At 30.3% G+C, this 12,910-nt stretch overlaps 2 protein-coding genes across 4 annotated transcripts; both read right to left on the bottom strand.

Annotated features, from left to right (window-relative positions):
• LOC105158984 (pectin acetylesterase 8-like) lies at positions 2,014-5,956 on the bottom strand. 2 transcript variants are annotated; one of them, XM_011075916.2, is made up of 13 exons: positions 5,908-5,956; positions 5,449-5,588; positions 5,258-5,340; positions 4,653-4,782; positions 4,503-4,573; positions 3,702-3,788; positions 3,479-3,603; positions 3,321-3,381; positions 3,173-3,226; positions 2,989-3,066; positions 2,670-2,763; positions 2,439-2,578; positions 2,014-2,300 (listed from the first exon to the last, which is right to left on the bottom strand). In XM_011075916.2, exons 2-13 carry the CDS (start codon positions 5,585-5,587, stop codon positions 2,199-2,201), a joined length of 1,164 nt encoding a protein of 387 aa, XP_011074218.1. In that variant the 5' UTR covers position 5,588; positions 5,908-5,956; the 3' UTR covers positions 2,014-2,198. The 2 variants fall into 2 exon arrangements, with proteins under 2 accessions (XP_011074218.1, XP_020548052.1); XM_020692393.1 differs by lacking the exons at positions 4,503-4,573; positions 4,653-4,782.
• On the bottom strand, positions 8,022-12,401 carry LOC105158983 (pectin acetylesterase 11-like). 2 transcript variants are annotated; one of them, XM_011075915.2, is made up of 13 exons: positions 12,336-12,401; positions 11,808-11,956; positions 11,642-11,724; positions 11,350-11,479; positions 11,203-11,273; positions 10,813-10,899; positions 10,599-10,723; positions 10,443-10,503; positions 10,294-10,347; positions 10,124-10,201; positions 9,334-9,427; positions 9,102-9,238; positions 8,022-8,273 (listed from the first exon to the last, which is right to left on the bottom strand). In XM_011075915.2, the coding sequence occupies exons 2-13, from the start codon at positions 11,953-11,955 to the stop codon at positions 8,172-8,174; spliced, it is 1,170 nt and encodes a 389-aa protein (XP_011074217.1). In that variant the 5' UTR covers position 11,956; positions 12,336-12,401; the 3' UTR covers positions 8,022-8,171. The 2 variants fall into 2 exon arrangements, with proteins under 2 accessions (XP_011074217.1, XP_020548051.1); XM_020692392.1 differs by lacking the exon at positions 10,124-10,201.

Here is a 12,910-nt window from a genome sequence, read left to right as displayed (position 1 = left end):
TTCTCAAACTTTGTTAATCGTTTTTCAGGTGCATTTTTCTGCGATGGACCAATATTATCGCTCGATTGCTTCTATTCCCACATTTGTCCGCTCTAATATTTTTTTATCTCAATTTGCTTATTATGGGCTATGATTTTATGGTTGTGATTATTATACCGTGTACTAAGTGCAGTTTTTAAACCCCATATCTATACTATGTTTGGCGCGATTATAAGGTAATCTTCTCTCGTACCAACTAAAAGTACGAACGTATATGTCATAAATAATATTTATGCATGATAAAAAATTAGGCTATTGACAGATATATTTGTTATTTACTAAATATAACAAAATTAATGATTATTTATCAATAAAGCAGTCAAATATTTGCTTTTTGTTTGATTGTGATTGATATAAATTGTCTGTATATTAAAATACATACATCTAAAACCAAATAGACCCCGTCAGCTATTTTGGTCAACACTTAGGATGACATTGAAAGAAATTAAATTAGCAAGTGAAGACATTTGGGTCAATTTCAGTACACAATTTCGGACATACGAGTTCATCTTAATTATGGAATTGAGATCATGATCGATTTTTCTCTAGTACGTTAAAGTCAGTTGGGGACACTCCGACCCAAGTCAGCTAATAGGTCTAATATGAAGGTTTAATAAGATAATAAGAAGTCGAACATTTTTAAGATTGCTTATCTTAAATGAATAGTAGTTTGGAGTATTTATAAAATTTGGTCTGATCTTACGGACACACTTGGATTGCTTGGATCTTGCCACGTGGCGATCATCCAAACCTTATTTTTGCTAATGGGCTTCCATGGGCCTTTGTCCATTTCTTGTTAGGTCCAAGTCTTTTATCCACGTGTTATTATGTTGTTGGGTTACAATCCGTTACTTATCTAAATTGGGGGCCCAAATCCCGAGCCTATCTTATTCATACCGAGTTGGGCCGAAAAAATCAGCTAAGTTAATATGGTTGAATATTTTAATTATACGCTTAACAATCATCTTACGTTCCATTTACTTTGCGTATAAGATTAATTGAGTGATAAGATAATTTGAATTAAATGTATAGTAAAAAAAAATTACGATTAATTTTAGATAGTTTACTTTGTTATATTATTTTAGTCCTAATAATACTCTTTACCACAAAAATTAAAATTGATTTTGTTTATATTATAAATGACCACGGCTTATAAGTCATGATAAAATCAATATAACCTACTATGATCACATAAAACCAATGCAAAAATTTAAGTTTCGATTCTTGTTAATTAATATTTATAATAATTAATATTTTGGTCTTATTTACAAAAATAACAGATAGCAGTCGTTACACAAACATGATTAATTAATTTATACTCGCTATTTTTTTCGACGATGGTAGTTAATTATAATTAAATGTTACCATTACTCAAACAGAGGTTTCTCATACGCCTAGACACTAAGGCCCAGTTTACTCTGAGGATGGAATTAAATGAGTGATGGGACTGTCTTTACTAAATGAATCAGAAAAAAAATCGATATTGATTGTAAGGTGTTTACTTATATGTATTAAAAAGAGTTTACTAATTTTATTTTGTGTTTACTTTAATGGTTCTTCTCATTTTGGTGGCAAAATGACATTTTAATCCTTGTTTTCCAAATTTAAAGTGACAGCAAAAGCTTTGGCCCCAAATTATAGAATTTGCCCTAACACTAACAATATCATAAACTAAATTTGTTAAGTATGTGATTTAAAAATATTCAAAATTATTAATTGTTAATTTTTGCGATCTTCCATTGTCAAGACACGTGTTTTTGGAGTAATTAAAATATATGACTTTGAATAATATATATGCCAAGAATGAGATTTTTTAAAGTTATTGCCCTTTATTTATCGATCTCTGATCGTGTATCATATTGAACACGTATTACGTAGTAATTATATATTTTAATTAAATTATCACTAGTCAACCAGAAGTTAATAAAACTAAGAAAAGATTAAAAAAAAAAGTCGTAGATGTTGCTCGTTACGTATGTGGCATAATGCATGGCCTTTGACAGTTCACATATATATGGTCATCGTTACAATGGACAAGCTTACATGATAAACTTGTATGTAATAAATTCCTACTGGTGAAAAATTCACCAATTATTCCATTTTGGTGATTTTTCATTTACTAATACAAGAAGAATGAAATTTTGTGCTTGCCCAATATTTTACGCATGCTTAGTGCAGTTTTGTGGCAGCTCATTTTGGATATCTATTTCTTGGACAGAGCTCCGCTCAAAGTACCAATCACCGATGGCCTTAACGATTGTCTGTAAAAAATTAAAATAATATCAAATAATTAAATAAAAGTCAATATAATGCAAAACATTATTTAAGAATCTCAAGAAAGTATCAGAAACTAATGTAATAAATGAAAGATAGCATAGTAAATAGTTATGTTATCTTACTTTATCTCCCAATACAGGCGAGTGCTTCCAGAATTCTTTGTCGTAGAAGTGACCATGACGATAGCAAGAGTGAACGAAAATTCCAGTAGTTTTAGAATTAGCAACTTTTCGCAACGTTTTTATCATGGCCGCACGGAAATCTGAAAATTAAGCATAAAAAGTTAATAATAAATTAAAAGTTTTTTTAATTTTAAGATTGAGGATACGAAGATGGAAATTAAAATTATGTACCTTTCATCGTTTGTAATTGAGTTGGTGTGCAAACTTTTAAATTCCTAGTGCAACTTCTCCAGGTGGGATCATTTGAAAAGAAATGCTTTTTTAACTGCAAAAACAAAAATTGAATCTAGTTATGAGTTTAAAATTAAGTATCAACTTCGCGTAACATTTGAAAATAAATGTTACGAAATCATTGCTTATCGAGTAATAAAATTAAATAAATTGCAAAGTGGAAAACAACAATCTCGAAGTAATTTTGCTAGACGTAAATAAAAATATACTACTTTTTGTTATGAATTTGACATTTTTATTTGAGTGTATATAAGCGTACCTGATGGTCATCAAAAGCTGATTCGAGGAAGAAGAATGGAGTTTGAATGTCTTTGACTATGTTTTCAGGGAAAAGACACTAGATTTTTATATGTGCACAGAACAAATTTGTTAATATTCTGACATAATTTTCAATATTTTTGTATATATGTTGAATGTAAGATGAAGTAATTAGCTTATCTCACCAAACCCGGGCTCATTTTCGACGTGCAGGATGCGGGCAAAGACTTGGTTATTCCCTTCATTAAATACATCAGTTGTGTAAGAAAAATTTAAATTGTGAAAGAATATAAATATCAAGAACTTACGAATATTTAAAGTTTAGAGGTATACGTGATATGCGGTTATAAAACTAAATAATTGTTCTCTCTTCTTAGCTCCGGGTAGATCTTTTCTGTAACAAATGTACGAACACAAAATCATATTGCATTTTGCTTACATATATGCATTTTTATTTTTCTAAAAATGTAATTTTTCATTTGACGTCTTACGCATGGATAAAGAACCCAGAATCGGAAATGCACTTTACTCTACTAGCACTAGGTAGGAGTGCTCGGAAGCCATCACAGTGCAAGATGGTTCCTAGTCCGCCAGCTGAGCCACCGGAAAGTATGGCCTATTAAGTTAATTATTTCGTTAGTTTTTCAGTAATTGAGATGGAGAATAAATGGAATGAATGTGTCGACAAATTCATGATCATGAAATTTATCGTACATTTTTTGCGTTCTTCATTCCTTTAGCTAACAGATCTTCCATGATAGCGTCAAAAATCCTTGCACCCCTACGTTTAATGTCGGTGTTCTAGGAGAAATCATGAGCAAAAATTAGATTATGTATTATTTATTATTAAGTAAAATCTTTGCTACCGTTAAATGTAGGGACAAATCACTACTATATAGACAAAACATTATTGTCTTTAACTACCAAATTAAAGATGGATTCAGACACTGAAATAGCCATAGAATTAGAGGTGAATTATCTATGTGTGATTCACAAATTCAGAGACAAATTATCAAACGGATTCAGAGATGCAACTAAATTTTTTATGAAATGAAGAATGGATCCAGAAACAGAAATTTCCACCTTAAATCAGAGATGGACAACAGTTACGAAATTAACCATTGGACTTTTAGTTACACATTTATTCACAAAAAATTTCCACTAATTTTCTTTAGGTGAATGTGTAGTCTCTAGAGACGGATTTTTCTCCATATGTGAGATCTTGTTTTCTTGTAGTAAATCAAATACTTTTGATTATCAACAGACACTCGGTCCAAAAATTAGCAATAACAAGAAGGTCATATATAGGTTCAATTCCTATCTAGCAATTCTTGAAAAGGATACTGTTGGCATGTATTGCTATCACGACAAGGTTACAGTCGAAATTTAATGTTTGGGCTTTAAATATTTGAAGTGCAACATTGTCATCGCTTTAATTTTTGGGCATAGTAAAATGTGCTTGATTCGGCAATCTCTAGTATAAAAAAAAACTACATAACATCTTTTATGACTTACTCCTTTGACGTTTCCCGTATACGATGAGCCATCACAATACACGACGGAAACCATGTTCCAATTATAGAAATCTGAAATCCAATGGCAAATTATTTATTTAGTGGATTTGTTATTAGATATTAGTGTATTTATATATTTTCGCCTACTTACCTGGATTAATGGTTTTTTCTGAACTCAATATTTGCCCGAAATAAAGAGCTCCTTTCCTAAGATTGGAGCTCCCAATTCCCGTTCTTTTTCGCTGGTCACAACCATCGTGTGAGGCACACCACCCGCCACCCTAAAGTTCACACCTCTAAAATCAATGCATATTGCAAGAAAATAGATATTACACTAGAAGAAACATGATTTTTACTACAGTTAATTATTATGGTCAAAATAAAAAAGAAAAATCCATGGCGAGTATAAATTAATTATGACTCCACAACAACTATTAGTCGTTTCTGCAATGAGGCAAAACATTAGCCGTAGCTAAAACCATTACAAATATTTTGGCCAGCTAAAAATCATGTCAAATATTTATTTAATCTGGTAAAAATTAAGTTTTCGCATTAATTTATTTAATTATGGTTAATAGTATTAATTTACCATAATTTTTAAGTCGTGCTATTTATAGTATAGCAAAAAATCAATTTTTTGTACTGTTCCAAGAAAAATAAGAAAATAAAAATCAATAAATTATTTTCAATATATATATAAATATATTACTAGAAAAAAAATGAGAAAAATAAAAAAGTATATATTGAAGAGCTGACCTCAAGATAAACCAACCAATTATCAGCTCCTTCTCCAGACCCCTTTTGCAAGAAGTAAGCTGGCGGGCTTCCATCCAAGCAAACTGCAACGAATTTAACATAACGACTATATAATTAAAACGCACTACAATTATAATTATCGACTTAAACTAAATAGCACAAAATTACTGGTTTCAAAAATAAGTATGCACCTGCTCCTTTCGAAACTGCACTTTTAAGCAATGTGATATCAACCATGTGAGAGCCATGGACTTGAGTACTCATCACAATGAGTAAACATATTAGAGGCCTTATCCAGTGATCAGTCGTGGTCTGAATGTGGTTTTCCATTCTAACCCAGGAAAAAAAAATGTGAAATTCACCAGTATTATCCTCATAAAAGATCATATGCTCATTATCCAGAAGGGCGAATAGTTAGCCGCCATAACAAAAATGTCATATCAAAGAAATTTGAAATCTATCAATATTTCATAAAATATAGTTCAAAATTAGAGTTGCAGTATTTGAAATCCTTTGTAACACAGAATTGTCTAAATAAATGCAAAAGATTTGGTATTAGGGATCTTTGAATCCCTACCATCAAATCAAACACAATGCATTAGAATTTCAAGAAATGAATGATATGGACTTTTTTGATCATGATGAATTACCTTTGAACCACGTATGATCACTGTTTAAGATAAATTTATTATATTTTAGGCTCTAAGTTTTGTTTTTGTTTTTGTTGCTTATATAATACAGGTTTCCCCGACTCAAATTTTGTTGACCGTTCCTCAGATGGATTTTCCTATGATGGACCAATATTTTCGCTTATCATCAGTATCATTCCACCATGTGTCGCCTCTGATTGTATTGTATGAAAAGTCCTTCATTTGGCCGTTATGCCTGCATACCACATGTTTTTTTTCTTTTTTTCTGGATGAAGATGTGTCATGCGCTCGATGTTTCAAAGTTTGAAGAATATACATTGTAATTTATTTTATGAATGACTATAGACCATTTAATTAGATATGTATAAATTAATATTAACATAGTTCCAACATTATATTAGGATTTATATCTTATAAGTTTAAATAAATTATGTAGTTCTTAATATTTTAAGTTAATTTATTTTACTTTATGGTACTCAATCTTAGCCATTACACCAAGAAGAAAAGTTTAAAATGATCTGAGGTGGAAATTGCCAATTTGTTGTTAGTTTGATGGTGTAAAGTATGAAGTTTTATTTTTGGGGGGTGAAAAGTGCCAAAATGGAGTAATTTCCAGATGCAAACTGCATTTTACTAGATTTTTCAAATGACTAGGTGCTAACCCTCTCATTTTGAATTCTCACATACTCGAACATAGGATTAATTGCAATTTTCGTCCTGTATGTAGGAGATGTCGTGATTTAATCTCATAAAAAGTTAATTTGATAATTCGGGACTTTTATTATAAGAATTTTCAAGATCCCAAATTTTATATCCTCATGTTATGTACACTTCGGAAAATTCAATGCGTTTTGAAATTCAAAACGAAAAAGTTCCATAGGCATGAAAACTGATAAACTGGTGGACTAAATTGCAAAGTTAATTTTTTATGGGATCAAAGCTATCAAAACTCCATTTATACAGGACAAAAATTACAATTAATTTAGTTGAGAATCGTTTAGCGCTTCATATGAGATACGTATTTACATCTTCTTTTGATATTGTTCTAAGATCCAGTATAATTTTCTTTATATTCCATTCACCTTTTTATTAATGTAATCACAGCGAACAAATCAAAACCATGCATGCCCTTGCTATAACTTTTGCTTACATTACCTTTGCTTAAATAACTTTTAGGAATAATTACACCACCCCCACCTAAGATGTGATGTAATGTAGACTTTCTATAATTTCGGAAATTACATCTAGTACCTTCAAAGTTTGTTTTCGTCCAACAAATAGATGTCCTTGTTGGTCAAATTTACGGAATTTGTTGATATTAGCAAAAAAGTTGAATGAAAATACATATTTATTCCGATTGATTTACTACTGACTTATTGTAGATCAAATAAATATTTTCTGATCAAGCCACCTTTGGTGTGAAAATGTATCTCCTTGCATGCATTAGCGCATAAAGATGTATAAGGACAGTTTGGTTAAAAGAGGAATTCTTTTACCTATAAAAGCTAATAAGAACAAATGAATTTCCAATCATTTTTTTCTTTTATAATATCAACAAATTCAGTGAATTTTGACTAACATATATATAGATCTACTTGTTAGATGGAAATGTAATTTTCTAAACCACAAGAGATTTACATGTAATTACACCAAATCTTAGCAGAGGCAATGTAGTTATCCCTTATATATATTTTTTGTTTTTATCTATGTATGGAGCACGGTAATAGTTACAACAAACTGGACAAAATTATAAACTAAGTTTGTTATAAGTACAAAGTTTCATAAAGTTCAAGTTGTCAGTATACCACATGTGTTCTAAGTAGTTAAATCCATGTTTTTAAATAATTTATAATTTGAAGAGAATAAGATTTTTCAAAATTTAAATATGACCTTACATGGTTATTTAATGCGAGTAGAATTCACGAAATAAAACCAACTGGATAAAAAGGTATATATTTTCTTTTACCGAGCTATATATAGTTGGTCGTGTATCATATTGAGCGTGTATTTTTTATTTACTTTTACTACGTTTTTAATTAAATGGTTAATATTTCTCCTAAAAAGTTTAAACAAAAAGTAGAAACAAGAAAATAAATTGAAGATGTTGCTAGTTATGTATGTAACATAAAGCATGGCCTTTGATAGAGAATATATTACAAATGGACAAGCTTACATGATAAACTTGTATAAATCACCAATTATTCTATTTGGTGATTTTTCATTTGTTAATACAAGAAGAGTACATTTTGGACATGTCTAATGTTTTACGTAAGTTTAGTGCAATTTCGTGGCGATTCAGTATGGGTATCTATTTCTTGGAAAGATCTTCGATCGAAGTACCAATCAGCAATGGCCTGATTAATTTTCTGTAAATTGAAATAATATTAGAATAAATAAATAAAGGTCTAGATAATGCCAAAAAACACAACATATTTAAAAGCTTTCAAGAAATTAAAAGTTGATGTAATAAATAAATAAAGATTATTCATTTAAGCAATTCATATATATTCATTACTATTGTCATAGTTATTTTATTGGTACATCCATACACTTATATAAATGCAAAAACATTCATTAAATGCATTATAGAACTATTACTTGGGCAAAAATAACATATGGTTTGAACTTCATGTTTATTTCAATTTATGATATTATTGTCCTAAATATTTTAAATTAAGTTCTATATTTAGTTATTTGGGCAATTTTCCCAAATGAAAATTTAGGAGCAAAATCATATTAGTCGAGCAATTAACTTAATAAAATTTTACAAAAATTAAGTATATTTTAATCATGATGATAAGATTGTGAAATATTTTGTATAAACTGCAAACATCCTAAATTAATTATTACAAAAAAAAAATAGAACTTTTTGAATAGTGAAAAAATTCACGTAACTAAACCTATTAAGATAAGTTATGTAGTTTGACAATATATATTTCGAAGAACTTTATGACATATTTATCCTTATTCATTTCATGCACATTACATTCCCCTTGAAAGAAAACTTTTACTTGAAAAAAAATTAGGTTTGTTATGTGAATTAGCAAAAAAAACATAACCCCCCCCCCCCCCAGCCAAAAAAAGAGGATACTATGGGGAAATTGTATCCCAGACCCAACTTAACCAATTTTGAACCAATCATATGACAAATATATTGTATTTGTCGTGTAATAAATATAAATAAGAAATCTTACTTTTCGCAATGCAGGTGAGGTAGTGCACCAGCCTTGGTCCATGAAGTGTCCATGACGATAGCAAGAGTGAACCAAAATTCCTGTAGATGGAGAATTGGCAACTTCTCGCAATGTCTTTATTAAGGCTGTGCGGAAATCTGAAAATTCGACATAAAAAGTTAATATATAATGAGAATTATTTTCAATTTTAAGATTGAAGATACAAAATAGCAATTAAAAATTATGTATGTACCCTTCATCGTTTGTAATTGAGTTGGGGTGCAGACTTTTAAATTACTGATGCAATTGGTCCAGGTAGGATCGTTTGAAAAGTAATGCTCTCTTAGCTGAGACAAATCAATATCGATTATGGGTATAGTTCAGATACATCAACATTTGTAAATAAACATTAATAGATTCTTGCCTATTGAGTCCTTAATAAGATTTATATATTCCATACCATATAATTTGTAGGAACTAAATGTATTTTTTGTCCAGTAACTTAGGTTATTTGGCACTTTCTTTCTTTAATTTTCAATGGTAGCATTTTGGTCCTACATTTTTTTTAATTTTTGCAATTTCAGTCTTTCTTTTGGCTAGAGTTCACCTTCACTAGTGAGAAGGGTCAACTTCGACCAGAAAAGGACTAAAATTAGAAATATTAAAAAGACGTTATACCAAAATATTGTCATAGAAAATTAAAGAACAAAAATACAGGTAAAAATGAAACAATATGAATAATAACCTTAATTTTAAAAGATCACATAAGATGCACATGCACTTTTCCAACGAGAAGGGCGAACTCCAGCGAAAAAAATGACCAAAATTGACAAAATCAAAAGATGGAAGACTAAAGTGCTACCCTGAAAAGCTAAATGATGAAAATGCCAAATGACCTAATTTACAGGACAAAAAATACATTTAAACCGAATTTGCAAACTAGGAAACAAGACATATAAGAGTAAAATTTGAATTAAGTAAATAAAGATTTATTACTTTTTTTGTTTGAAATTTTGGATTTTTGTTAGAGTATATAAACGCACCTGATGGCCATCAAAAGCTGATTCAAGGAAAAAGAGCGGCGTTTGAATATCTTTCACTATGTTTTCGGGGAAAATACACTGAATTTTTTTGTATACAAAACATATTGTCAATATTTTGATTTTTATGCTGAATGTATGTAAGATCAATTGAATTGATTAGCTTTTCTCACCAAATTCGCATTCATTTTTGTTGTGCATGATGCAGGCAGATGCTTGGTTGCTCCCTACATCAAGTACCTCAGTTGTGTAAGAGACACTTAAGTCATGAAGAAACATAAATATAAAAATAGTTATGAATGTTTAAAATTTAGACGTATACATGGTATGCAATCATATTAGCGAAGAAGCGTTCTCTCTCCTGGGCTCCATGGAGATTTTTTCTGGAACAAACGTAAGATCACAAATGCTTTGTGCATAGACGTGCACGTCTTACATATTTTTTGAAAAAAAAAAAAAAGTCTATTCGATTTCTTACGCATGGATGAAGAAACCAGCATCAGAAAGGCACTTTACTCTACTAGCTTTAGGTATAAGTGATCGGAAGCCATCACAGTGCAAGATAGTTCCTAATCCACCAGCTGAGCCACCCGACAGTATGGCCTGTGAAGTTTGATTAATTTCATCAATATTTGAGAAATTGACACGGAAAATGTATAGAAGGCATAAGGAAATTATTTAGGAAATCGTACGTTCTTGGCATTCTTCATTCCTTTATCTAACAGATCCTCCATCACCGAATCAAAAATCCTTGCACCCCTACGATTAGGGTAGGTATTCTAAGAGAAATCAAGAGTAAAATTTGGTTATATTACTATTCAATAAAATGATCTCTATTGACCTATACATATGATAAAGATTTAAGTCACATTTATTGCCGTCAACTGTAACTTTTAGCCTATTAGTAACTATTTCATCCAACAATCGATACCAAATTAACTTCATGGATTTAATCCCCACCACGAGTAATAACTGGAAAATATTAGTAACGTGTATTGCTTTGATGCCAGAATTATAACTTTTAATGGAAGTGACATACACCAATGTGAAAAGAAAGTAAACTAACGTCTTAGAAGACTTACGGCTTCAACATCCCCCAAATACGACGAGCTGTCACAATACGCAACAAAAACTCTATTCCAATTATAGAAATCTGAAAATTAAAGGCAAATGAATGAATTAGTGCATTTCTTGTTCACATTATTGAATTATACTCGACGTCTATTTACCTGGATTAATGGTTTGGTCTTCACTCAATATGTCAGTGAAATACATACGCTTTGGCTTAAGTGTGGAGGTTCCAGTGTAGATTTTTGTTCTCTCAAGACAGCCCTTGTTCGAGGTACACCAGCCACCGCCCTAAAGTACACACATCAAATCAATACATATTACAGGAAAATGGATTTTTGCAAGTTGCAAAATAAAAAAAAATTAAAAGATAAAAAGATCACTTTGTAACAAAACTATAAATGAGGAATATTAGGAACTTATTATGATGATCTTCTAATTTTGTAGGCTGACCTCCAAATAAATCAACCAATTATCAATTCCATCTCCAGATCCGTTTCTAAAGTAGTAAGTTGCTGGGCTTCCATCCAGACAAACTGCAACGAAATAAAAATAAAAATTAATGTGTGTGATAAAATTTATAATATTGAAATATTAATTTACACAAATAAACTGCCACCTGCTCCGTTGGAAATTGCAGTTTTAGGAGTTATGATGTTGGTCCAGTCCGAGCCACGGACTTGAGAACTCATCGTCATCATGAGGAAACATATAATAAGTGGTCTTATAAACCAGTGTTCAGCCATGGTCTGAATGCGTTTTTCCATTCTATATATGCATGAAAAAAGACAATATATTTGTCAGGTCTATATATGAGTAATAATATCATTACAAATGTATCTCTTGCAAGACACCATATATACAACGTTGAAGAAACTAATAGAATTTTGAGACATGCAGCCCTATTTGTCTGTATTTTTATTTTTAACTTTTAGTTTTTGAAATAGTTGAATTAAAAATATGTTTGTTTATACGTATTCTTATTGAAAATATATTGATTTAACAACACAGTTCAATATAAAACACAATCTCATTAACTAATCCAAATATATTCTAATTTCATATGAAAACCTATACAAAATTAAAAATATATTTTTTACAGTGAAAATGAAAATACAGACAGCAAATCGTGATCGTAACAAATTACCTCGTGAACCACGTATGATCACGGTTTACAAGAATAAATTTGGTATATGTTATGTTTCAATTTTAGTTCTTGTTATTGTTGCTTATATAGTACGCGTTCGTCTGGCTCAAAAGGTTGTATAAACAAACTTTTGTATGGGGGACCGCTATTATCGCTTACGATTACTAATATCTCATGTGTCTCCTCTAGTTTTATCTAAATTTACTCGTAATTATAGGTTTGCGTACAACATATTTTTATGATTTTTGTGGTGCGATCGTAATATAGAATATGTGTGAACTTTGATAAATAAATACCAATGACTTCTTGCGTATCATGAACTATACTTGTAATTTTTAAAATAAATTATGTAGTCTCTAATATATTGAATTCATTTATTTTATGTTTTGGAGCATTATTTAAAAATTAGATTAACTAATCATGGTGTTAAACTTTCTATATTGATTGCAGATAAAGAGATTAAGCGGCTTATAAGCTCGATGCCTTCTCTCCCTAGCGAAATGTTCTTTTAGAATAAAAGTGAGGCTTATAAAATTAGAGTGCAATATGTCTCGTGCTACACAGTATCAATTGTG

The sequence above is a fragment of the Sesamum indicum genome, linkage group LG3, assembly GCF_000512975.1.
Source record: "Sesamum indicum cultivar Zhongzhi No. 13 linkage group LG3, S_indicum_v1.0, whole genome shotgun sequence".
In the NCBI taxonomy this organism is placed as follows: Eukaryota; Viridiplantae; Streptophyta; class Magnoliopsida; order Lamiales; family Pedaliaceae; genus Sesamum; species Sesamum indicum.
The sequence above is the reverse complement of the archived record's forward strand: the minus strand, read 5'-3'. Positions and strand labels throughout refer to the sequence as shown.